We start from the raw sequence: 27,163 nt of genomic DNA, 5'->3' as shown, positions 1-27,163 counted from the left end.
TTACAGCCCTTGGGAGCAGCCACACTGGGGCCAGATGGGGCTGTGGTAGGCATTGAACAGTGGGCCTGAATGAGGCCTTCTGGGGATGCTGAGAGCAGGCAGGGGCTAAAAGAGGCTAGGGGAGGCAGGCTTGGGGAGAGGCTCCTGTGAGAGCTACATGTCCAGGCAATGGGGGATGGGAAGCAGCTTAGCATGGGTACCAAACTCCAGAATGTAGCAGGTCCTACACACAGCTGCAGAAAGTAGGGGAGTTCCAAAAACTGTGACAAGCCCCCTAATCACAAAGCTCCCAACCCCTTAACATCTCCTGAGTCCTCCTTGCCTCTCACTACCACTGTGCTCACCTTCCTTCTGGTCACCATTGTCTCACCACTATACTGTTGCCATCACCACCTTCTAAAGGACACAACTGCCTGGGTGAACTCTTGAAAATGCTACGGGCACTTGCCTGCTCAAAACCTTTGCAGGTCGAATGCTTAAACTTATTTTAGTTCTGTACATTCCTCTGACTGTCCCGTGAAGCCTGTGGACTTCTTCCTAAGGAAAATGTTTTTCTGGTATTTGTTTGAGAGAGAGAGAGAGAGAGGAGCAGAGAGAGAGAGAGGGAGAGAGAGAATCTTAAGCAGACTCTATGCCCAGTGCGGAGTCCGACGTGGAGCTGGATCCCACGACCCTGGGATCATGACCTAAGCCGAAATCAAGAGTCGGACACTTAACTGACTGAGCCACCCAGGCGCCCCAGTAAAATGTATTTAAATGCATAAAATACAATGTGCTGTATTACAAAGGCAACCAATTGCATCGAAACACAATTATCAAAATATTCCTTAAAAATAAAAATTGTGTATAGAAACACATGTGCTTTTTCATTAACATGTTGTAAGTGACAGCAACGGGTCTAATAATGACATAATTTTGAAACAATGTTTTAAGATATTTACTGCCATTTCATGGGATTTTGAAAGAGCTGTGATATCTGTTGGTGACAAAGTCTCAGGTGCTGCTCATGCTACTGTGGTTTGCTGCCTGCAGTTGTTATTGAAGGTGATGCTAAATTTCAGATAGAGATTAGTGCAAATAAAGATGTGAACTTGATATCCAAGTTCACGGAGGCTCTGAGCTTTATCCACGGACCTCTTGATGACCACAGGTTAGAACCCTTTGTCATTGCGCCCCAAACCCTCCCCCGTGCTCCCGAGTGTACAGACACACACACACACACACACACACACACACACACACACTTTGTAGCTCTGGGACTTGGTCGCTGGCTGCCCCTCCCCCCACTGCGCCTCTCTCTGACAGCTGCTCAGCTCACCTCCCTGCTTTCTGCCTTCATGACATTTCATACTGCCCTCCCCACCCAGTCCACCTGATGAACTCTCACCTAGCTTCGAAAATGACTATCAAGATCAGCTTCTCTTTGAAGTCACTTTTGACTCTACCCACATGGAACGGATTCCCACCCCCACTTCTGTAATCCCTGGCTTCCAACCCCAGATAGACTTTTATGGCCCTTTTGTCTCCTGGTCATTCAAAGACCCTTTAGGACAAAGACCCTTTAGGACAAAGACAGGGCCATCCACAGTGCTTCACACGGAACCCGGCACATAGTATTTGCTCAAAAAAACATTGAAGAATGGATGAATAAATAAATTAATTAATTAATTAATGCATGAATATAAGACATTATGAGCAGTCGCCCAAAGGCACTGGCAGAGTCAGTATGGTACTGTCATCTCTACATGCAAAGAACAATTGACCCCACTGACAATTTCTTCTTCTTTCCAAAGCCCCTTTCTGTGTTAAGGGTGACCGGCAAAGGGAGCAGGCTGTATGAGACCAGCAGGGACAGGCCACAATGTCCAGAAGAAATACCCCAGGCTACAGAGGACGTTGCTCACTGTAGGACAGAGAGACAAGAGACACACGGGGCTATCAGGTGCACCCAGTCACTCCCACAATGAGTTGGGGAGGGCCTAGGCCAACAGGGCAAAGATTCTCAGCACAGAAGGAAAAGAAGAGGCTTCAGGAGGAGCCAGAGGAGGCCATGGGATGGGGAGTGGTGACCGCTCATGCTCGTGTCAATGAAGACAGTCACGGACTCTGGACTCAGGTCACCCGGAGCAAGGTACCTTGGGCAAGTTACTTAACCTCTCTGAGCCTCATATATAAAACGGGCTCATAAAAAAATGGGGCGCCCGGGTGGCTCACTCAGTTAAGCGTCCAACTCTTGATTTTAGCTCAGGTCATGATCCCAGGGTCGTGGGATCAAGCCCCGCATTGGGCTCTGTGTTGAGTGTGGAGCCTGCTTAAGATTCTCTCTCTCTCCCTCAGCCTCTCTCCCCCCAGTCTAAAATTTAAAAAAAGGGGGGGGGGGCTAATAACCCCCTGTGGTGTTATTGCAACCATTAAACAAGATAATAATTATAATTAATAATAATATGCTTTATCTATCTGCATTATCTCATCTAGTGTTTAGTAAATGGCACATAGTGAACACATAAAACTGCCTTGCTTTTATTGTTCTAGGCAAATTCCTAAAGATAGTCAAATTTGTCCTGGTGCCCTCCCACCCTTTCCATTCACCTTTTTCTCCTTCCATTCTCTTTATCAAGCGCTCTGCTCAATCACCCCAAACCTCCCTGCCCAAGGAGCCTATGCAGCCAGCTAGCCAGGAACAACCTTAGTGGGAGGTGAGGATGGGTGTTCCTCTGAAACCATCAGAACTTGTGTAAAAATTTTGGTGTGTCTGTGCATGGGTGCATTTTTTCCAAGGAAACATTCATAGATACTCAAAGTCGTGACCAAAGCAACAAAAGGTTAAGACCTAACACCATACCCCTTTCCTGGGTGTTAAAAAGAGGTCTTAGGAAGAAGGCAATGTTTAACACAAAGGAATGACTCTCAAATATGGGATTTCAGGAATCAGTGACAGTTGGAGAGAAAGATCTGGGGGTAAGTCCCATAACTCACGCCCTGCTGTGTTAACTCTAAAAATGACCCTGTCTAAAAAATAACTCTGGGTGACCTCTGAACTGGTCAGAGTGGGGACTTCTCTTGTTACTGGGCAGTTTTTCCTGGTAACAGAAGTTTTAGATGCTGTTCCACAGCAGTGAAATTCTAATATTGTCACGCTCCCTTTTTAAGGGAAAGACTTTGAAATGGCAACAGGGCTCTATCTGAAATCTTCAAATACAAAAAACTCAGTCTGTGCGTGAGTGCTGTTCTTAACCTACGAGGACACATTTCTCCACAGTTTAACTAGCTCTCAGGATGAAGGACATGCAGCTCTGGAATTAAGAGTAACAAACCCTGCTAAAGGTTAATTACTGACTTAATTACTGTCACTTAGCCACATCTCTCTCCTCAATGCCTGGCTAATTGTTGTAACTTCAAACACCTTATCTTGCATTTACAAGTTCAATTTTCACTAATGTGTATGTATGTATGTGTGTGTGTGTGTGTGTGTGTGTGTTTACTTTCAACCTTACATATAACATAAACTTTATCATCTTTACCATTTTTAAGTGGATAGCACATTAGTGTTAATTACATGCACCTTGTTCTACAGAAAATTCTTTAGAAGTTTTTCATCTTATGAAACTGAAACTCTATATCCATTGAGCAGCCCGTTTCCCTCCTCCCCACCCCCCCCCCCCACCTCCACTCCCTGGCAACTACTATTCTATTTTCTAAAAGCTGGCCACTTTAGATGCTTCAGATAAATGGAACCATGCAGTAATTGTCTTCTTTGAGACTGGCTTATATCACTTAGCATTATGTCCTCAAGGTCCATCCATGTTGTAGCATGTGCAGAATTTCCTTCTTTTTAAAGGCTGAATAATATTCCATTATATGTATGTACCATTTTCACTACATTTTTTTCCACTACAACTTTATTGCTCTGTGACTTTGTTTTGTTTTTCCTAGTATAAAACATGAAGGCTATCTTATCAGATCCACTGAATTTACTATTCAGAACCTTTCTAACTGAAAAACCAGAGGATTAGTAGACATGAAAATTTAACAGATATTTTCCCCAGATTTCTAAATGATCCGTATGAAATAGAGCAAGTTTATAAAGTAATTGACAATCTTCCATAATGCAATTAATTTTATAAGGCATTTAAAACTGTCTATCCTTCAAGCAAATGACAAGAACAAAAATGAAAATAAAACCTTTTAGATTTTTGAAATGAGAGCTGCAAAGCTTTTTCTAAGGACACAAGGTTTTCAAGTGATTGTAATGTTGAACCACTTTATGTTCTTAATGGCTTTTTATACGTCTCCTTAGATCATACATGAATTTTAAATTTTTTTTTCAACGTTTATTTATTTTTGGGACAGAGAGAGACAGAGCATGAACGGGGGAGGGGCAGAGAGAGAGGGAGACACAGAATCGGAAACAGGCTCCAGGCTCTGAGCCATCAGCCCAGAGCCCGACGCGGGGCTCGAACTCCCGGACCGCGAGATCGTGACCTGGCTGAAGTCGGACGCCTAACCGACTGCGCCACCCAGGCGCCCCATACATGAATTTTAGAGGGGGAACTATTCCCCCTGAAATCCCTAAACAGTATAAACAGAAATATTCCTAAATAGAAATAAAACAATAAGTATCGTAGCATTATGAAAGGATTATCAAAGATTCATTCACCAACAGGATAACCCTTTCACCTAACTGAACCAAGGAAGAACCAAGGGTAAGTGTGGATCCTTTTGTGGCCAGAGCCTGGGAACATGACTTGGGGGAAAACAACTGATCTGCTCTGTCAATTTCTCCTAGGGGCACCCAGGTAAGTCTAGTGATCTGTTGCTATCAAGGTGAAATTAAACTCCATTCTCAAAGCTGATTGCTTTGCAAAAGATGGCACTCTGAAATGATTATCAGCCATAAGCTGATAAATGAGACTGGCTAAATAAGCCCACATCACTGTAGCGGGCAAGGGCAGGCCAGTCCAAGATGGGCCACTTTGGCATTAAGATGATTTTGAGTTAAGCAATTAAAACCCAGCAGATTTAGGCAAGGCTCTTTACCTTCCCCCTCAACTGCCTACAAAGAATTTAGATAGAGAATCTGCTCCAGGAAGAGAGCTATCGCCACAGATATCTACATTATAGAATGAACTAGTTATGGTAGAGGAATCTGGCAAGGCTTGTTTGATCAAAGTCCTCTATGTTTCTGAGTGACCTCGCAAACATTTGTTTACCAACCATTTACTCTTTTTCATCTTCCTGTGAATTACGTTCCTTCCCTTTGAAGTCCCAGACTACTACCTCCTTCTCCTTAGTTCATATACACCTTGTTTCGCCTGTCTTTGGAATTTCCATGTCTGTGTGGATTCCCTGTGCATAGGAAATTCAATTTGGTTTTCTCTTGCTAATCTGTCCCCTGTCGATTTGATTTTCTTAGTCCAGCTAGAAGGACCCAGAAGGGCACAGGAAATTCTTGCTTCCCAACATCAGCTGTATAAGAAGACACACTCCCCGCACCCTCACCTTTCACCTACTTTTATTTTTCCATCCTCGAGGCACAAGTAGTCTAGACATTCATTGGTTCCAGCACAGTTTATATTTCCAAAATCCCCCACTGGCTTCTGTGCAGAGAATAGGCCTAGCTCCTGATCTCTATCAGATATTCTTGACCCAAATGTATGGATGGGGTCCAGGAAGGTCGAAGAGGTAAGGGAGAAGAGGGGAAGCACATTCACTCTGGAAGGAACCAGAGGAAGGGGAGAGAGGCATGAGAATGGAGAGCTGGGTCAAGTGGTTTGAGAAAATACAAAAAGTTAAGGAATGGGGCCACAGAAGGAGAGATGAGGAGAAAGTGAACACCACATTGAGGGCAAGAAAGAAAGGAGTTGGGAAATGGAGAAATAGGCAAAGTGGAAAGATAGAGAAACTAGAAATTATAAAGCTTTTGAATAAAACCCAATTCACCCCAAAGTATTCTGCAGTGTTTTTGTGAGACAGCGAGACTGAAATAGGAAGAGGCCCTTTATTTTCTTAGGAAAAGAACGCAGACCGGAGGTGGGAGAGGAATGGTGGAGAATTTTCCAAACAGAAAGAGAGCCTGTGGCCTCTCAAACTGCCCCCACCACCGCTGAATGAACTGTTCACACCAAGTCCCTTCGTTTCTCCCTCCAGAGAGAGGGGATCTGGGACAGAAGCCTGGACTCTTCATGGGCTAAGGGCTGGAGCGTGGGACTGCAGAGTGTGGTGCAGGGTGGGTAGGAAGCAGGCAGGAATTAAAGAGAGGGGTCTTTCTGGGGCGGAGCAGAAGCCTGGCTGGGGAGTGGGTGCGCTCTAGAGGGGGCCACCTAAAGACCTTGTTGAAAAGGCTTGGCTCCCTAAGTCTTCAGGGAACATGGGGCTTCCTGCTCTGGCCTCCTGGGGACACACACAGGTTGCCATAAAGGAGAGATAGAAACATCCATAAACTTAGATCAATCCTTCAAACCTGTATCCCTAGACCCTCTCCTGCCCAATTTGGAGATACCACAGATACCTCCTTGTCCTCTCAATAAAAACTGCCCTCTTTTTTTCTTTAAATATAATTTATTGCCACGTTAGCTAGCATACAGTGTATACAGTGTGCTCTTGGCTTCGGGACTAGATTCCCGTGATTCATCACTTACATACCCACCCAGTGCCCATCCTGAGTGCCCTCCTCAATGCCCATCACCCATTTTCCCCACCTCCCCAACCCCTTCCACCCTGTTTGTTCTCTGTATTTGAGTCTCTTATGACTTGCCTCCCTCTTTGTTTGTAACTATTTTTTTTTCTTTCCCTTCCCCCATGGTCTTCTGTTAAGTTTCTCAACTTCCACATATGAGTGAAGTCATATGATATCTGTCTTTCTCTAAGTGATGTATTTCACTTAGCATAATATCCTCCAGTTCCATCCACGTTGTTACAAATGGCCAAATGACAAGATTTAATTCCTTTTCATTGCTGAGTGGTATTCCATTGTAGTTATAAACCACATCTTCTTTAACCATTCATCAGTTGATGGACACTTGGGCTCTGTCCATAATTTGGCTATTGTTGAAAGTGCTGCTGTAAACTTTGGGGTCCATGTACTCCTATGAATCAGTACTCCTGTATCCTTTGGATAAATTCCCAGTAGTGCTATTGCTGGGTCATGGGGTAATTCCTTTTTTAAATTTTTTGAGGAACCTCCACATTGCCCTAACTCTTGACACCTGACCAAAGCCCCCCACATTCCTCACAGGGGGAAAAAAAAGGCCTGGACCAGGGGCAGTGCACCAGTTTGGCCCACTACTGCACTGGCCCCCTCAGAGGCCCCGAGAGGGTCAGGGCCAGCCCTTAGTACCAAATGCTAGAGTGTGCCACTGCAGCTTCTGGCTGTTGCTGGTTAGAGATTTTGAACAAACTAACCTAACACAACTTCCTTTTCCTCCCTGCAAGGCTGGTATAATTACAGGCTGTTCTTGGGATGCATGGGAAGGTTGGAGTATTGCCTCGGTAAATGGTAGCTAGGCGAGTGAGATGTATCCTCAGTGTGTGTGTTTGACAAATTCATTCACTCCTTCGTTGCACAAATGTTTACTGAGTGTCTCCTATGTAACAGTCTGGGGATATGTCATTGAACAATCCAGATTCCCCACAGGGCCAGCTGTCATTTTACTGTTCTCAATAGTGTATTGGTTACATAGTACATTAGAAGGAATTTAGGAAGAAAGTATCTTCCAACAAGCGGATGAGCTCATGTGTGTGGGTGTGGATGAGGGTTGCAGAGTAGGCTTCGGAATAAGGAGGGGTTAAGTGTTTCCTGGAGAGTTACAGTGCGTGGGGCTGGGAGATGTCTCCAAAAGCACAGCTCCTTCTAGATGTGGGCGTCTCACCAGGGCAGGTGAGAATGGGGTAAAAGGGGAGAGTCTCACCTTTGTGGCTGGATTAGTCCCTGATATCCTGATTCTCTACAGCTTCTCCAGTACCTTTCTAACCTTACACTTAGCCTTGGTTTACAGGAGGGGGTGAGAGAAAGAGACTGAGAATCAAGCTTTCTTGGCAGAAACGGCAGTGGACGAAAATTGAGTTACAACGAAAATAGCAATAGTAATAACTTCCTTGACCCCAGTCATTAGGTACACACTCATCTTAGTTAATACCACCGTCACTAACAACAAACGCGGGCCCCAGAGACCCCAACCTCTCCGGCACCGCGGGGCACGCAGCCTCCCCTGGCGGCAGCCCCCGGCAGCGCACGGAGCACCGAATCCCGTGCGCACCTCGCGGTGACTTCTCCGGCCGGCCAGCCGCGGGGCCTGCGCGGGGCGGGCCTGAGCGGGGGCGGTGCAGACGAGGGGCGGGACCTGCACGGGTACCACCCCCGGGATCAGGCTCGGGAGGGCGCGCGCGCTGGGCGCTGGTTAAAGAGGCGCGTGGAGGCGGGTGCGGCGCACACTGCTGCGGCTCGCGGAGGACGGTCCACGTGTCTCCCTAGACTCTGGCCTTGAGTTCCCCCGGCTCCCTTTACCCCAGCGAGCCAGGGCGCCCCCTTGCCCCGCTTTGGTGTCCACCCACCAGCCTCCCCCCCGCCCCCCCGCGCGGGAGCAAGTCCTCATACAGTTCCCCGCGCTTGGTGGGCCAACTTGGCGGAGCAACTTTGTCCGGAGAGCGGCGCCGGGGGCGGGAGGGGGGGGAACAGAGCACTGCGCATGCGGAGCTCCAAATTCAAACAGCTGTTTCCAGAGGCTGTAGGGCGCGTGGACCCGGAGCCGCAGGGGCTAGGGGAGCCTTTCTCCAGGAGGCGGCCGCTTGAGAGCCATGGTGGACCGGGGCCCACTGCTCACCTCGGCCATCATCTTCTACCTGGCCATCGGGGCGGCGATCTTCGAGGTGCTCGAGGAGCCACACTGGAAAGAGGCCAAGAAAAACTACTATACACAGAAACTGCATCTGCTCAAGGAGTTCCCGTGCCTGGGCCAGGAGGGCCTGGATAAGATCCTGCAGGTGAGCCGCCGTCTGTGCCCCTACAGACACTGGAAGCCGGCCGGAGATTTAGGAGTGCCGAAGGGAAACCCTTCACAGCTTTGGATAACCCTCAGTCCCTGCGGGTAGCCCTGGGGGTGGCAGGAAAGGATGTCTCACATGGGTCTGGCTGCTGAGGTCTGTCGTTCACCCGTAGACACGGGAGTCACCCACGCGCGGAGACTCTTTGGGAACCCCGTTTGTCCAGAGAGACGTTGGGGTTGACCTCTGGGTGAACCGGCCCCGCGATGGCTCCCTGTGAGTGTGCGGGTACCTCCCTCGTTGGCGGGGGGCTGTAGGGCGGATAAAGGCGGTTATCTGCACTTTGAGAAGCTCCCGCTCCCGGAGTTCGGGAGTGGAGCCGGGTGCCACCCCTTCGCATCTCCACCTCCCAGCTCTGGGCCAGTGCCGCGCCCGCCCTGTGTTTCTTCAGGAACGTGAGCCGGGCGTAGTGGCGGGAGGGTCCCACAGCCCCAAGCTATGCAAAGGCTCCTCCGCACCCGGACCCGCACCCCCAGGGCTCGGGAAGTGGGTAGGGGGCTGCGTACCGTCCGAGCGCCCCCCCCCCCCCCGGGATGGGGGGCTGTTGGCCGCAGTGCCTGGGACGCGCTCAAGCTTCCGGCAGGGCTTATCTCATGGAGACACCTCCCCTCCTCCCCCAGGGCTTGGAGTTAAAGTTGGTGAAAGTAGCAGGTTGAACAAAAGAACAAAACCCGGGGAATCCTTTTTAGGGGAAAGGAGAGGTTGAGCAGAAGGGGACGCGTGGGGTATAGTTTCTTCTCCGTGTTGACATTGAGAGGCTCATATCTTCTGGTACGTGCTCTATGGATGGCTTTGACCTCACTAGAATAAACTGGGGCTGACCATGGTGGCTGGGATCTTGGGTCTGTTTGGGGCCCAGGGTCCTCCACGCCAATTTCTCAGAGGCTCTTAGCCTTAAGCACCCACCCTCCCTGGCCTGCACTAATGGCTTCTCTCTGGTGGAAGGACCAGGACCTGGGTATAAAGAGCTGGTGACGGCTCTAGATTGTGGAGTGGGGTAGGGGTAGATTGTCCAAGGTGTTATTTTTCTCTTGGGGTGGAAGATGCGAGAAAGGAGGTTTGATGAGGAACAACATTTAATCTACGGCAGCCACCCCAAATTTTATGATTGTCTAGTTGTCTCTCATTTTTCTGGTCTCAGTTTCCTCGTATGTGAAATGAGAATGCACCCGTGTTCATCTGTCTTCCCTGCCCTGGACTGTTGGGAGGTTGAAAGCTGTGGAAAACATGAGCATGTCTTGCTTGTGCTGCCCCCTCATTGTCCTTAAATCGATGGACATTCACACACCCGAGCGTATAGGTACCTACCAGCAGCTGGGCAGGTGAAGACTTGTCCTCCCAGGAGCCAGTGAGAGGGGAGGTTTAGGGGTGCTGCATTTTAGCGGGGAGAGCCTCTGGGCCCTTAGCAGTCCCCAGAGTGGGTGACCGTGGGAGGTGAGGTTGGTGGGGAGGAGGAATTCAGCCGGTAATTGGGGTGGTTTGGCTGCTAATAGCAGGAACTTCTGTGGATGAGTGTCTGCCCTGTGTGTGTGCGTTGGGGAGGGGTCACTTTATAATTTCCCTTGAGGAAACAATTCCCCGGGAGAGCAGTTGTTGTTTAGTTTGTTCCAGGGCTTTGTTTAGAGGGGGAAGAGGGCAGGCGGGGATGATAAAGAATCAAGCTGCCCTCGAAGTGTTTCCCTCTTCGCCACAGCAGGGGAAGGAAGGAAAGAATTCAAGGCTGAATGTGGGAAAATAAACTTCAAAACCCACGGAGAAGGGAAGAGGGGGGTGGTCAGGGTAAGGCAGCCGGGTGCAGCTGGTGGTGGTAGCTTTGGAAGCTAGCTTTCTTAAGGGGTTCGAGTCAACAAAAAGCCTCTTATTTGGGGGTCCTCTTAAACCTGCTGATGATTGCCCCCCAAAAGCAGGCAGGTAACTTTTAGATGTGGGCATCGGGCCAATCTGATTTGGAGAGGATCATGGACAGCCCTGTTCCCCATCCCTGGCCAAAAAACTCTCCAACCTTCTCCAACTTCCCCTCCCATCATAGGAAAAACCCAAGAAGTGAACACTGACCAGCGGAAGCATTCTGCTAGCATCACTTTTTAGTCTGCAGAAATCTGCCTGGCTCTGCTTTCTGTTATGTGACTTGAGGCATTACCTTCAGCCCCAGGAAATTGGTTTAAGGAAAAAAGAAGACTCCGTTGTGGAAAACTCAAACTTCTTTCCCATCTGGCCTGGGGCATTTCCACCTGAGGTTCTGTGTTTTGTCAGGTTCTGAGTCACCTTTGTAATCCTAGAGAAGTCCCAAGCTAGAAATTCCTGGGGTAGGGGCCGGCTCTTGGGAGGGGTTGTTAGAAGTGGGGGGTGCAGACTGAGTAGGGTTTTTTTTTTTTACACTGGAAACTGCATGTGCTTTCAAATGTGTGCAAAGGGAGTTAACACAACACACTGCTCACCTTTCATTAGGTCTTATAGGCACCCCGCCCCAACCGAGTTGTCTGGTTCTTCCTGCCCGACTTTCAAATGCTTACCCTCCCTGCTTCTACCGCAGCAGCCTCAGACCCTGTGGTTGTCCTCCTTCCTGCCTTCAGAACCACCTTGAACCCTTGCCTCCCCAGCCTCTTCCCTGAATTGCATGCAGAGGTTTCCACTAGGGCAGTTAGCATGGACTTGAGCACCCTGTGTGTTGGGCACTGTGAGTGGTATGCGCATTTTATAAAAGAGAGTGGGCACAGGCCTGTTTTGACATCTGCATTGGCCATTTTACCCATCAAGCCATTTGACTTTGCCTCTTTCCTCAGTGCAAAGTGAGGGTCCAGTGAGGATCAGGGCAAGTAGAAGCGTTATGCAAGATGCCTACAGATGTCACTTAAAGCGAGCACGTCTCCCCCTGTCTGTTTGTGTTTATTGAGCACACGTTGACCTAGAGCTTTACCTGCGTTAGTTCAGGTACTTTTTACAGCAACCTTATGAATTCAGATAAGGAAACTGAAGCTCAGGGAAGTTGAAGTGGCCTTGGTGACACAGCAGGAGGGCACAGCCTGGGGTGGGAACCTGGCTCGCCTACTCCTTGTACACCTTTGCCCTGCTTCTTAGGCCTGTGAAGCTGTTGAATGGGTAGTCTGTAAGTGAGCTTAGTGGAGTGGTTCAGCTGGACTTCGGTCAGCTGGGAAATTTTATTTTCTATTTCCCCTGGAACAGGCGTTGGCATGCTGGCCTCCTGTGTTGGGCCTGGCCAAGCCAGCACCTCCTCTGTTACTGCGGTAAGCATCGGTCCACCCCTCCCTTGGCAGCACAAAAGAGCAAAGGGTTGGGATGCAGTGAAGGGGGGCAGTCTCAACCTTCACCTCCAGTGTGCAATGATCATAAACAGGAAGGATTTGAGAACTCCCTGTGCACCAGAGCTTTGAATAAGCACGTTCTATACATTCTTACTTTAATTTAATCTTGGTGACCACCCCCTTTTATAGATGAGGACAATGATATAACTTGCCCAGGATTATATAGTATAGAATCAGGTTTCACACTGAAGCGGGTTGATCCCAGAGTACATGAGAACATTCATCAACGAACATTTATTAAGTGTCCACTATGTGCCAGGCACTAGGCGAGGATCTGGGAGTGCAAAGATGGATTAAGACACCACGAGGCTCAGACTGGCTGCTGGGGAGAAGGAAGAATAAACCCACTATGATGTGATGGTTTCTGAGGGCCTCCAGGACCAGCCTGAGGGGTCAGGGAGGGCTCTCAGGAGGTGATGACTTCAAGCGGAGTCTTGGATGTAGGAGGGTTTAAGAGGGAGAAGGAGGGAGAGAGTGAGGTGTTCCTGCTGTGGCTCTTGAGATTCCCATGTCTCCAGGGGTGTGGTAGGGGTCGCCCCATGCCCCGCCTTCCACTGGAGCACCCCATCCCTAACTGGTTTTTCCTAGACTGTTCACATAGCTGACCAGTTCCCAGAAGCCTCTTGGATCCTACTGGCCTCCTTGCCAGCTCCAAACTGCATTATCCTATTTGGAGGTTTTCCGTGGGTGCCAGACCCTGCTCCTTTTATTTTCTGGACCCTTCCTATTCTCTTACATGTTCCAGTCTACAGTAGTCAAGCTGATTCCAGTTTTGAGGTTCTGACATCGTGTTTCTAACACCAATCCTCCTCCTAAAATTTGAAAATATAACCACGGGTTATGTGCAAAAGTTACATCTGACCAAATGATGTAATGATCTGACCAAATGATGCCCTTAGAATGGGTCACATTCATTGAATTTTTTTGAGAATTGAGGGTTAACATGAAAACCTCTTTTGTTTCAAGCCTCGTTGGAAATTGTAAAGCACACTGGTCCACTTAACTGCCTTTGTAAGTAAAGGGAACACAATAGATCTTTTGATTATCCAAGATCACGGAGGCCTCCACGTCATTAGTTCAAACTTGGATCCTCACTGTCTAGAACTGCAGAAGTGGAAAGTAGGGAAGTTGGGGTTTTGAGAGGAAATGGAAGAAAGAGGTCCCCTCCTAATGACCTGTTTGTTTATGTTCCGATCAAAGTTGAGGGCAGCCGAGATAATAATAATTCTTAAATCGGTAAATATGCCTCAGTTAACTGCTCTAGTTAGAGTTTAACAGTTAAAGCGGATTTTTATTGAATCGTTTTGAAAGTTTTACTAGAGCCCTTAGGATGATTGCAGATGGCATGGTATTAGAGAATTATTGAGGGTGGGAATTAGCAAGTGTTGAAAGGTTCTAGTGGGGTGGGGGGAGCCCTATAGGAGGGGGTGCAAGGGAGGTGATGACTGTTGCTTCTAAGTGTTTTCCTGGGGCTTTGCCCTATTTATAGTCTTACATTTAAAAGAAACAGTCCTCTGGTTTTGGGCGCTGTGCTTGGCCGGCTCTGACCTCAGGCCAAGGGCTTTCATCTTGAAGTTGGCTGTTTGCTGTCAGATTGCTCTCAGCTTCTGAACTCTCTGTGGGGTGGGGGGCAGGGAAGTATAAGGCTTTGGGGAGCAGAGGAGCCATGGTCCTGACATAGTACCCCCAAGATAGTCTTTATACATGGGGCGCCTGGGTGGCTCAGTCAGTTAAGCGTCCGACTTCAGCTGGGGTCATGATCTCACGGTCTGTGAGTTCGAGCCCCGCGTCGGGCTCTGTGCTGTCAGTTCAGCAGCCTGGAGCTTGCTTCTGATTCTGTGTCTCCCTTTCTCTCTCTGCCCCTCCCCCACTCACGCTCTGTCTCTATCAAAAAATGAATAAATATTAAAAAAAGAAAGATAGTCTTTGTACAAATTGGGGTGCAAGAACTACTGGGCCAGAACTGGGTGATTCAGAGAGGCCACGTGTGCTGGGTGCTATAAGAAAGCATGTGAAGTAGGCTTGCCTCCTTCCCGGTTCCCTCTGGGGGAATGCAGAGGGTCACGGCGAGTCTCCTTGGAGATTTCACTGACAGTTGCCAGGGACTCTTAGAATAGGGCAGACGAGGCCTGACCTGGCCATCCTCCCCAAGGATGGGTTTGACATGGATAGAGGACATGCTTTCCTCCAAGTGCCACTCGCCCCACCACCTAACTGCAGGCTCCTTGCTGTTGTTGAAAGAGTCACCATGCAAGCAGTATGTCTGATGGTTACAGGCTGGCCTCTGAAGGCATGCCGCAAATCTCACCCTCACTGTTTGCATAGATGAGTGCTTGGCACATAGTGCTCATTAAGTGTTAGCTGCCGCTGTCGCTGCTACTGTTCCTAGACAACCCTGCTATGTGAAGGGACTGCCCCCACACAAGTGTGGTTCACACAGTAGCAGGAAGACCTTCCTGAAGCAGAGGAAAGGTCAACCGACTTTTTTTTAATTGTAGTAAAAAACACATAACAAAGTTTACCATCTTAACCATTTTGAAGAGTCCGTTCATTCTTGTTAAGTATATTCACACTGCTGGGAAACAGCTCTAAAGAACTTTTTCATCTTGCGAAGCAGATTCTATCGCCCTTAAACAACTCCCTTTTCCCCTCTCCCCCTGGTTCCTGGTAACGAGTAATCTACATTCTGTTCCTGTGAATGTGACTACTTTAAATGCCTTCCAAGTGGAATCATTTGTCTTTTTGAGTAAAATGGTGCCACCACTATGGAAAACAGTGTAGAGGCTCCTTAGGAAATTAAAAATGGAAATGTATGATCGAGCAGTCCCTCTTCTGGGTATATATCAACCACATTTTTAAAGAGCTAGACAAAGAAGGGGGGATGGTGGGTCCTTCTTGCCCACAGCCCTCAGGGAGGAGTAAAAGTGCGTGATGGTTCTGGGCTGCAGCCATAGGGCCGAGAGGTAAGGGTCAGATGACAAAGCCCTCTGGGTTTAGCCAAGGAATTTGAACTGACCAAATTTTTGCAATTTTTAAGTCGGGGAGTGAACAGCATTTCAGAAAGTTCCCTCTTCCTTCACAGGCGTGGCAACTTAAAAGAAGTAGAATCTTCAACTCTAAATTAACAGCATTTCTGTGGGCTGATCCCTTCACCCCATGGGTGTTCTGATAAGGATGCTTCTTCCCTTGAACTTTCTGATGTGATGGAGTGTGGGTTTTTCCACCAAAACCCACAGAGCCCACTCCCCCCCGCCCCCACCCCCACCCCAACACACACACAACACAGCCCATCCACCCTCCCTCACACCCCAGCTTTCAGTTAGGGCACCTTTTCCTCTTACCATGAACCCCTTGGGAGGTCCCAGCTAAAGCCCAGCTAAAGCCCCCCCCCCCAATTTGATGACCTTCCAGATAATACCTTAGTTGCCCCTTTATGTAAAAAAGTGGGGGGGGGGGCGGTGGGATATTCCAGCTCAGTACAGCTGCCTGGGCCCTCTGGGCTTTTGGTGAGGAGTTAATCTGATCCCTGAATTTCAGAGATCTGGACAAAGGAAGGGTGGGCTCACGGAGGGGCCTCCCTCCTGGCCAGCATTTTTGTGTGTACTGAAGCCTCAGAAACCATACTGGGCCGTAGACCTTGGGGGCTCAGCCTCGCTGGGCAGAGAAACAAGGCCACAGTGGCGAAACTGAGGGGAAATGCGGTCCTGGTGCTGAGTGATGGGTTGCAGATGGTAGAGGTTGGAGAGATGGGACAAGAGTCACCGGGCCTCAGGATTCAGTTCCTGTTTGCTGAGGCCTGTGGAACCCCTTGGCCTGCAGGGGATCTGGCTCTGATTAAAACATAGCCCCTGCCCTCAGGGAGCCCCCAGTCTAGAGAAAGAAAGGTAAGGAGCTCTCACCTCGCTGACATTGGTAAGGGCACCTGGGGGTTCTAAGTGTGAACGAGTGAGAGATTAATTTCTACTCTTGAATTTAAAGAAGCGGGTATTTGAGGCAGGCTGGAAGGATGAGTGGTATGGGTAGCACTCTGCTGAATTCCTACTGGGTGCTGGGCATTGGGCTCCTACTTTAACTGTGTCTCATTAAACCAGTCCAGTGGATTCAGTGTTACTGCTATGCCCATTAGCCAGGCAAATGGAGGCCAAGGGATTTGCTCAGGTCTACATGGCTACCTGGAGGCTCAGACTCATCCCCACCTTGCCGACTTCAGAGCCAGGAATGGAGAAGGATCCAGGAGGTGCCCTTATCAGCACTCCCTTCTAGTAGGAGCACCAGAATGGACCACAGAGTTTCAATACTGTGCCCAAGGTTGTCCTAGTGGAGTTGTCCAGCATTCTCCATTTCTTTCAAGTTCACCCACAGCCCTCTCCTCCAAAGAGTTCACGGTCCACAGCTGAAAGTATGGAAGGTTGATACCCTCTTCCCTTCCCGAGCAGGGGCCCTGCTCCTTGCTCTGGGGAAAGGTGGCAAGGATTTCTCTGCTCAGTCCTGGCTCATCCCAGGCTTTGGTCAAACCTCTTCCATTCTGGAGGATTCCAGGGGCAGATGGCCTCATGGGTGTCTTCTCTGGGTGGTGGTCACTCGGGACCTGGGATCAGAGTTGTTTCCTCGTTGGGGGCAGACTCCACCCACTTGCCCTCTCACAGTGCCCTTGGCAGGCAGGTCCCTGTGATTGGCTTTGAAATGTGCATTCTGTTTTTCCTCCCCTCCATCTAAATATTTGGGTTTCCTGCTGAAATATTTAAGCAGGATTGCGTACTGTGGCTGTTGTCACCTCCCATGGCCCAGTGTAATCTGGCTGCAGCTGCTTAGCTGGGTCCCTCCTAGGAGGGGGAGACTTGCTCCCCAACCCCAGGAGAAAAGCCCTGCAGGGTGCTTGATGGCCCAGCCAGCACACGGTTGAGCCCCTCCCTTTGTGTGGACCTGTGCTTGGGGCTAGGGCTGGGGCTGACGGACTCAGATCTGAACCACTGTGTAGGAAATAGAGGATTCGGACCTGGGTTCCAATTCTCCCCATGGTACTGGTGTGTGCTGTGCGACCCTGGCTGGATTTCACTTCTCTTGGACTCTACTTCCTTCAAGTAAATTCATCCATTCACTCAGGAAGGCTCGAAGTGCCGGTTAAATTAGGCCCAGGTAGGCAGTAGGAGCCCTACGTGGGCAGGGACCCTTGGCCCTAATCCACAGACCTGTGCAATAAGCATGTGGGGGTATAGCCAGCCACTGATGTGCCCACAGTGTCTGCTGGGCCCCCGGTGCCCAGTGCTGTGCCCAGCTCTGAGGGGGGATGTGGAGACGCATGTGGACCTTCAGTACTATGGCCAGTCTGGAGGACCTAGGCCTCCTCAAGATGAAAGCACTTTTCCTTTTTTTTTTTTTTTTTTTTTTTTTTACTGTTTATTTATTTTTGAGAGGGAGGGAGAGAGTGACAGAGTGCCAGTGGGGGAGGAGCAGAGAGAGAGGGAGACACAGAATCTGAAGCAGGCTCCGGGCTCTGAGCTATCAGCACAGAACCCAATGCAGGGCTCAAACCCATGAACTGTGAGATCATGACCTGAACTGAAGTTGGACACTTAACCAACTGAGCCACCCAGGTGCCCCAGAAGGCACTTTTCTAGGTGAACTGAGCCAGGCCCAGACTCTGGCCCCTGGTCTCATAGTCTCCACACCGTGAAGAGGAGGAAGGGAGAGTGCCATTATCAAAATGTGCTCCCGCTTTCCCCTTCAAGCCTCATGAGGTGGGGCCATGTTGCCTAGTGGTTAAGGACAGGCTTTCAAGTCACAGTGGCCTTTGCAATTTGAGTGGCCCTGAGCACACGACTCGCGTCTGAAAGGGAGAGTGATGTTACCCATCTCGGTGGGACGAAGATAACAGAACATGGAGAAAATGTATGTGATGTTCACTCCCTGTAGCTGCCAGCTCCAAGTTCACCTTTAAATTCAGTTTATTGCCATCTCTTCTCCGGGGGACTTGACAGAATAAACTGCTCTCCCTCTCTGGGTCATTCTCTCCAGGAACCCCTTCTCAGCTTCCCTGCCCCCATCCCTTTTTTATAAACTTTTCCTGAACTCCTGTCTCCTGGGATTAGCAAAACCAATCAGTGTGAGAATTTAACAGGTCTCTTTCCCCCACCCCCTGGCCCAGCTAGATGCTAGATGGGGAGCCATGGATTTTGCCTTCAAGGAACTTGAGACAGCAAATATCCAGTCCTTCATTCAGCAGATATTTACTAAGCACATACTGTGTGCCCAAACCTGTTTGAGACCTGCTGCAAAGGGAAGCAGCCCCTTCCGTCCCTGCCTTTTGGGGAATGTCTTCAGACCATGTACTACGGAAACCAGGAAGGCAAGTGGACCCGCCGGGGGGGGGGGGGGGGGGGGGGGGGGGCGGGGGGAGGGAAACAACACTCCCTGCCCCTTCCTTGTGGAAACCGTTTGATCTTCAGAGCGAGGAGGAGGAAGGCCCGGCTGTTTTGCAGGGGAGAAGGGCATGCCTTGAGCAGGTAATTCCAGCCTGACTGGCGCCTGCATTAGGCTTTTGCTACCCCGTGGCCCACCCTGCAGGGTACCCCCTCCACAACTGGCCAAGGATGTTGGCCCCAGGGGATGGAGCTGGAGTGTTGGGTTGTGTCGCCTGCAGTACCTGGGTGACCCCTGAGAAACCTTCAGATACACAGGCTTTGCACCCTTCCCAGATTCTCACCCTTGGCCTTACCATGGGTCTCTGCAGACCCATTCCTCCAGGGTGCCTCCCTGTGACCTCTCCGGGCCTGACTGAGGTGTGGCATTTCCATCCCATCTGCTAGATAGGAAAACCGAGGCCTGGCGAGGAGCTGGGGACAGACTGTCTGTAGAACTAAGCTCAGTTAAACTAGCTCAGCTTGCCCAGGTCGAGAGCCTTTTTCCACTGAGCCATTTGTCACCCTGCCTCTAATCCTCTTTTAAAATGGCCTTTAAGTCAGAACCTTGACCGTGTTTTGGGGTACAGAGGACTTAATGTTACTTAAGCTAAATTGGCCTGCCTTGATTTCCTAACCTGCCCAGCACACCCCTTTCTGTGATCTTGAGGGCCAACTTCTCCACCCACGAGTGAGTTTTTCTGGAACAAGAGGCAAAAGTTGAGATTGTGGTAACTGTAGGCTCGGAAAGAAGCAGAAATGATCTCATGCTTCCCCAGGGAGCTTCCCCATCACAAGATTCTGCACCCCAAGTGTTTGCACCCAAGGAACTGTCTCGTTGGCTGGTTTCTCCCCACCCCCCACGTCCCCCTCCCCCGGAGGCTGGCAAGAGTGGCTGATGGGGGAGGAGGGTCAGGCTCCGGGCACATCTCCTGGCGGCAAATCATAAATTGTGAGGCTGAAGGGAGCTTAGTGGTTACCTAACTGGCCTCCCTGTACAGCCCCAGAGCCAAGGCCCAGACCTTCTGAGGTTATGTAACTTTCCCAAGGTTACTGCGCAGGGAAGTACAATAAAGGAGTAATTAGAGCTAAGTGGGGCAATTAGGGAAGGCTTCTTGGAAGCCGTGGCCCCAAGATGTAGGTTGAAAGGTGACTGCTACACCTTCTAAGAGCTCTTCTGGCCACTCTTACAGCCATCAGGGGTCCTGGGAGACTCAGATCGTGACCACATCCCCTCCCCAAACTCAGAAAACCCTCAGTGGCTTCTCCCTCAGACTAAGCCATTCTTGCGGTGTGATTTGGACTCTGCTACCCACGTGGTCTCCCCTCTTTCTGGACCGCAACCTTTGATCGCATTCGGCCTTGATATAGGTGGGAGGCTGTCTCCTGAGGGTGGAGAGGTGGTCTAAAATGCTGTACGCTCATAGCAGGTTTTCAGTTTTTATGGAGACCTGGAGGTCTGTGTCCACCAGTAACGTGAGCTGCTGTGGGGAGGGGTGGCAGAGGGGCGGAACCACAGTGCTACAGTAGTAACGGTAGCTGGCACTTGGTGGGGGAAAAGGTGCCATGGGCCAGGCGAGGGCCACTGTCACGTTGCACCGACTGCCCAGCAGTGTTAAGATAGCTGCTGTGGGGCCCCGCGTCAGGCTCTGGGCTGACGGCTTAGAGCCTGGAGCCTGTTTCCGATTCTGTGTCTCCCTCTCTCTCTGCCCCTCCCCCGTTCATGCTCTGTCTCTCTCTGTCCCAAAAACAAATAAACGTTGAAAAAAAAAAATTTTTAAAAAAGGGGCGCCTGGGTGGCGCAGTCGGTTAAGCGTCCGACTTCAGCCAGGTCACGATCTCGCGGTCCGGGAGTTCGAGCCCCGCGTCAGGCTCTGGGCTGACGGCTCAGAGCCTGGAGCCTGTTTCCGATTCTGTGTCTCCCTCTCTCTCTGCCCCTCCCCCGTTCATGCTCTGTCTCTCTCTGTCCCAAAAATAAATAAACGTTGAAAAAAAAAAAAATTAAAAAAAAAAAAAAGATAGCTGCTGTGGGGAACTTCATTTTGCAGATAATGCATCTGAAGCAGAGAGATTAAATAACATAACCAAGGTCACACAGCTAGTTAGTGGCCTGAACCCAGGCCTTCAGAGTCCAGAGCCAGGGCTCTGCAGAGTGGCCTCTCATGGTGTCCTCAATTAGCGCCAGTCCTACCGATCTTTCTAGGCTACCAGCCACTCCTTGGGGCTGGATTTTCTGCTCGGGGCCCATTGGTTCCTAGCACCCCAAAAGCTCCCCATGCATGCTTGCTTGGCCTTTGCTGAGTGCTGTGTTCTGCATCCTTCAGGGTTCTGACACCACTGTTTCCTGACCACATTGACCAGATATAGGTTCATTTGCCATTTGCAGCATGAAAACATTTAAAGCAGGAAAGCTTGGGTTATGTAAGTGGGTGCCACAGTTCAGAGTCGGGTCTGTCAACTCCTTTCCTGCCTTCAGCCCCTTTTCTCTATCATCCTTACAGACCCAACAGGCCCCTACCCTTCATGACAGAATTTGTGGGTCAGGGGACCCAGAGACCGAGGCTTTGAGAAAAAAATCAAGGAGCCGACGGGGGAGGTGTAGCTGTGAGATTTCCACCTGAGTCCCCATATTACTGCCACCTCCTCAGCAGCTAAACCTGTACTTGTGACGTGTGCCCCCATTTGGCTTCCCCAGGGGAAGGCCCCCAGCAGGACTCTGGGCTACACCTTGGTAGGGAATAGCTTTAGTCTTGCCATCCTCCTGCAGTGGAAATACCACCCCGATGCTGCTCACATGGCTGAAGATAGAGGTCGGTGACTGCAGCATGCTGAGGACCCCAGGACGGGCCCCTTGTGTCTAAGTGCAAGTTTCTTGACCCTCCCACGTCCCAGGCGCAGGGTGGCACCTGTGCACAGACCCTCTGGAGGAGAAAGAACAGCAGCCCCGTACCTTCCCCATTTCTGCTGTTCAAATAAAACTCTGGCCTCCTGGGTCGTGGAATGCATCCTGACAGTGTTAGCTTTGGAAGCACGCCCTTCCCTTGTCAGCATCCCGGCCCCCCAGAGCAGTGCCTCTCACTGAGGGTAAGTGAGTGCTGAGTGGGCTAAGTGGAGCAAGCTGATGCAGTAGTGTCTTGTCAGCACCCCCTGGGGAGCAGGAAAAGGGAGGGTGTCCTGATTATCAGCTTTTCAACACCCCGTCTCTCCCATCCCCCAGACTCTAGCCGCAGCCCAGAGATCTACTTATGAGTAGCCCAGGGAGTGGGGGCCTAGGGCTTACTCAGCTGACTTGCTGTGTGACTGGGCCAGGTGGCTGCCCCCCTTGGAACCAAGGACTTGCTCCCTAAGGCCAATTAGACACTTGGCTGAGCACCTGCCGTATGCCCAGTACATATGCTGGTTTAAGGACTGTGGAGATTCTGGGAAGAATTAGATGTTAGCTCTGCTTTTGAGGTTGGCGTGGGGCTGTGCAATGTGTATGGAGAATTACTGAGTAGGGAGCTGGCATGTTGTGGGGGCCTCGGGTGCACCAGGGGAGAAAAGTTGCGTTGGGCCAGGGGTGTCAGGGAAGGCTCCCCTGAGCCTGGGGGTCACCTTCCTTTGAGCCTCCTCCTTCTCTGGGCACGTCTTCCCCACCCTGGGGGTCTGCACTCCCCCCCCCCCCCCCCGTGAGGCCCTCAACCTGTGCCCCAGTGGATCACAAGTCTAGTACTGAGTAAGGGGTAATTATTAATGAATACCCTGAACCATGAGCTGTATTTCTCTTTCCTTCGGCCTCTCTTCCACCAGCCCTCAAATTTCAGAGGCAGGACCCTCACAGCCCTCCTTTGCCTTTTAGGTGGACCCACTTCCAATCTGGAAAACTGTCCCTAGCCCTCCCAATGGAGGTCTTGGCCAGCCAGACTCTATGTCCACCCAGCAAGCTCTCTGGGACTGCCCCTACCTCTCTGAACCTCACCTGCGCACCGCCCTCTTGGGACAGGTCTCTAGGTTGCCTGGCAAAGTGTCAACACCTCCCTGGGTTAGGTGTGCATTGGGTCTAGACCCAGGGCAGGCGCCACGGTGCTGGGGCAGGGCAACTTTGGAGACATGGGGGCCACTTCTGGGTCCTGCTCCAGAAGTTTCCCATCTGCATCAAGCCTGCTGAGGACTCAGGTTCACTGATCTCAGCTTTGGCACAACCTCTCTTTTTGGAACGTTCCAGGGCTGAGAGCTGCATGTGGTCAAACCCCCTGGCTCCTCTGCCTGCTCTGTGTTGGGGTCACTGTGTACAGGCCTTAAAACCTCCCCTTCCTGAAGCTGGTCTTGTGTCTGTGGACACACTCCTCCGCCCCTCTCCCCCGCTGCTCTGCACACACAGGTTAGTCCTTCCTTCTTGACTGTCTGGGGCTGTGTGGCCAGTGGATGGGAAACCCTCAGACAGACTACCACGGGGACACCTGATGCTTGAGCTACCCAGGCCCTGGGGGTGGGGGTGGTTTCCTGGGGGTGGTGCTTCGGTTGGTGTTTCTCAAAGTGGGACTGAGCTAGAAGCCAGGCTTCAAGTTAAACAAAAACAAGACTGGGGGTGAGGGCAGCTGGGACTCTGAAGTTAGTGTGGGGGTTCTGTTAGCGTTGAGTCATAGAAATTTGATGTAAAAACAGAAGGTGTGAGTACTGAGTTGGAGGCAGGATTATTGATGGCTCTTTCTTTCTCTGCCTCCCCAGTTTTCTGAAATGCTGTTGTCAAGCCTTTAAAACAAAGAAATTTAATTTTCTTAAAGGGTAAGATATATGCTTATGTCATCAGCCACTTCTGTGCTAGCTGTTTTCAATTTTTAATGTTTGAGGTGCACAAAGCAAAAACACGGTTTTAACAGAACGTACTCTAAAACCTGGTGTCAGTTCTGTGATTGCTAAACAGTGTGTTGCTATTGTTTTTCAATGTAGCTGCCAAAGTTGTGACTTCCTGGGCAGCCGTGCTGTTGAACACTTGGAGGTGAAGGGGCTCAATGTCTGGGGAAACCAGGGGGGGCCTTTGGTCCGCAGACCAAGGTGTTTGAGACTAGACACACAAGTCGGCGGTCACCAAGGAGAGGGTGCAGTTCCCTGAGAGGTCCCTGGCAGAGCCAGGGAGCCCCAGCGGCTGTACCCAGTGCTGCACCCAGTGTCGCCTACAAGGGACGGTGTCTTCCAGCGGCCCACGGACAAGTGTTATGTTGCATCCAGCTCTGCCAAGTCTCAAAGGGGCACAGGGAGACCTTGCCCTGCCTTTTGGATGAACACAGAGCACAAGCGAGATTTGGGTCAGCCCGGGACCACGCATGTAACTCAGAGTCAGGAGCGTGCTGCGGTTTACCTCCGGAGGCTTGGGTGAACGTGAGGGACCAGGGGAAGGCGGACTCTGCCTGGGAGAGAGAGTCTGGGTAGGATGTGTTGTGTTTCACTCTGCATCCGTTCGGTAATCACCACCCACCTGTTGCCAATTAATTTAATTTTAACGTGATAATGACTAAATATCGTGGCTGTTTAATTTTAAATTAAAATTTAGTTCCTCAGTCACACATTTCAAAGGCTTGGTAGCCACATGGGACTGCTCAGATATAGAACATTCCACAGCACAGAGAGTTCTCTTGGACAGCACTGGAGTGTTGATAGGAATCTGTTGAGGTTTCTAATGGCCCACTGGCTTCTCGCGGTGTCTAGTCAAATTCCATTCCTGCTCTGGGGTGGGAGAGGGGAGAGCTGGCCCAGCCTGGCAGGCTTGGAGCTGGGACAGTGGTGTGCCAGGAACCTGTAGGGGGTGGCCTCCCCACCCCCGCCCCCGACCGGAAACTTGCAAGCCCTTCTGAGGTGAGCACACCCACCCTCACACCCCAGAAAGCGTGAGATTGCAGAGGGCTGTGGACCGCCTTGCCCGCTCAGCCACATCAGACTAGATGAGTGTGTATTTGATGGGAGGGTCATTCCTGGTGTCACCATCAGTCCACCTTGGCTCCATTGGAGGTGGGCCCAGGCTGAGGTAGACAGTGAGTCATCTTCCATGGACCTCCAGTTGTTGTCCAGGGTGTCAGTTCCTTCTGATTGCCTGCTCCGCCCTGTTCCTCAGCCCAGTCTGCAGTGAAGAGCAGCTCTTCCCCGGCCCTGGGGAAGAAAGCCTGCACTTAAGGTCCAGGCTCGCTGGCTGGGTGGATCTGCGGCCACCCGGGGAACATCTTCCCCTTGGGATGAGAACCATGAACATCTCTTCCACCCCAAATCTGGAAAGAATAGAAGAAGGGGTGGCCGACGGAACCTGCAGGGCGAGTTTTCCAGGTTCCTTCTGGGGTACATGATATGGGTCCTGGGCCAGGAAAGGTGGAGGACCCAAGGGTGGGGCTGGGGAGGAGGGCCCGGCGCTTTTCAGAGCTTGCGGAAGCATCTGACCGGGAGATAGCTCTGCTCTAGTCGTTTGTGTCTTGTGAGCCTCCGTTTCCCCATCTGGGTTTGGGCTTCTTGTCCTGCTTTGTGGCCAGTTGCTGGGACTTTGACAGAGGCATAGCTCAAGCCCTGGGGCTTGTCCTGACCTCGACGTTTATCCTGCTGCTTTGTTGTGGTGTCTTCCACCATCCTGTAACTTCCTGTGTGCCTGCCCATATCTGGACAGAACTGCGAGTCCTTCTAGGCAGAGCCTGTCTTGCACTTCCCTTGTTTGGCTCACAGCATCAGAGCATATGGCCAGTGCTCAGTAAATACTTAATCAGTAGATCCAGCTTTGAGCTGCACAGTGCAAGGGAAGGTCGTCCAGAACTCTGGTCCCTTCTTTCTTTGGGTTAAATTAGGTTGGATGCATTCTGTACAGGGGCTGGTGCCTGGCCAGATGTGGCATTTGTAACAGGCAGGCACAGCTGCACTCTTGCCCCACCGAAGAGGGGAATACCCCAGGGCCCCAAGGTGGGAGTAAGGGTGAAGGGAACCCTCTTCCCATCTTGCCATCTGGTCTCACCACTCTTCCTGGGAGGTGACAGGCTGTGTCCTGGAAGCCCACTGATGGGTCACTTGTTTGGCCCTCAGGACAGACAGCCACTTTCAGCAGGCTGGAAGGTAAATGGACCTCCCAGGACGAGCCTGAGAAGTGGCCGTCCCAGCTGCCATGTAGTGTTCTCGTGGGAAACTGAGTTCCACAGGGGGACAGGATGCAGCCACGTGAGGAGCGGATTTCGCTCTCCTGCATGACCCCTGGGTGACTTGGAAATCTCGTGCCATGTACCTTCCTGTCCTTGAGCCTTCCCTGGCCACACACAATGCACCAGGAGGCTGAAAGAAAGCCTATCCCAACAGCACGAGGCGTTTAGAAACCACAAGTTTTAAGTCAGGGTCATCTCTGGCTTTGCCTGTGCCCCTGCTTCATGTCCTTCATGTTCACATTCATCGAGCCTTTGGATCCATAGCCCTGAGAGTTGGGGGTGTGGGAGGGGGAGGCAGTGTTCTTCCCGTTTTACAAGTGAAGAAATGGAGGTCATGACTTCTGGGGCTGGAGAATAGCTGACCCTGTGCGGGCCCATGCACTGACAGTTCCTGCTCTCTGCTAAGAAGATTGAGAGCCGCCAGCCCTTGGGTAGGAGTTAGGGGGTTAAGCAGACTTGAAAAATGCTGTTGCTTAAAATCCCAGCCCTCGTAAAGAAGAGAGAGAGAGAGAGAGTGAGTGAGCCATGGTCCTGATACTTTCTGCTTCATGGGTTTTGCAACGGGGCTGTCTTACAGACATGACTCTCCTCCTGTGCCATCCAGAGAGTTTCCATTTCCTGTCACCAGGCCTGTCCCTGGTCCCTAGCTAGGAGGGCCTGGCTGTACTTTTCCATACCTTCAGCACAAAATGCCTCAGTGTTTCTTCACCCTGGTCACGTCCACGCCCCAGTTGGCTGGGGATGGGAGGTGGGCCAGGGACCGTCCCTGCGTGATGGAAAAGGCTGAGGTGGCTGTGCCTGTTCTGCCCTTCTCCTGTCATGACCTACCTGGGTAAGGGTGGTATTAGCAGCCCGTGACCGGGGGGCCCTGGTTACATATATCTGGCTCCCATTTCCTTTCCCAAACTGGGGAGCCTGTTTATGTCTTATTTCTGTCATCTCCAAATGGGGCCTTGGGGGCCAGCACCCCTGGTGGAATGACCAGTGAAATCTGTGGCAGTCTGGGGAGTGGGGGATCTGCCCTTCAGGATGGGACTCCCTTTGCATCCCGCCCAGGGATTTTCATGACCGTCGGGCATTGTGGTCTTGACCCTTGTCTCTGATCATGACTCAGCCTTCTGGTGGGATTTGATCTGGGCTTTGGGGGCCCATAAGGCAGAAGCACATCCCCCCCCCCGCCCCCTGCCGGGCAAAGAGTACCATCCATCCCAAAATGCCTGTGCTACTTTGCCGGTAGTTTCTTGTACAATTTATTCCA

At 50.9% G+C, this 27,163-nt stretch overlaps 1 protein-coding gene across 1 annotated transcript in view; it reads left to right on the top strand.

Annotated features, from left to right (window-relative positions):
• The first annotated feature begins 8,364 nt into the window (after window positions 1-8,364).
• Window positions 8,365-27,163, top strand: part of KCNK5 (potassium two pore domain channel subfamily K member 5) — a 38,467-nt gene continuing 19,668 nt past the window's right edge. The window contains exon 1 of the mRNA XM_043591308.1: window positions 8,365-8,979. Within this exon, the coding sequence (XP_043447243.1) occupies window positions 8,794-8,979 (186 nt within the window). The 5' untranslated portion in view covers window positions 8,365-8,793. The remainder of the gene's footprint in view (window positions 8,980-27,163) is intronic.

This window comes from Prionailurus bengalensis, chromosome B2 (genome assembly GCF_016509475.1).
Source record: "Prionailurus bengalensis isolate Pbe53 chromosome B2, Fcat_Pben_1.1_paternal_pri, whole genome shotgun sequence".
NCBI classification, from domain to species: domain Eukaryota; kingdom Metazoa; phylum Chordata; class Mammalia; order Carnivora; family Felidae; genus Prionailurus; species Prionailurus bengalensis.
Note: the sequence above shows the minus strand (reverse complement) of the source record. Positions and strands in the feature narration are given on the sequence as shown.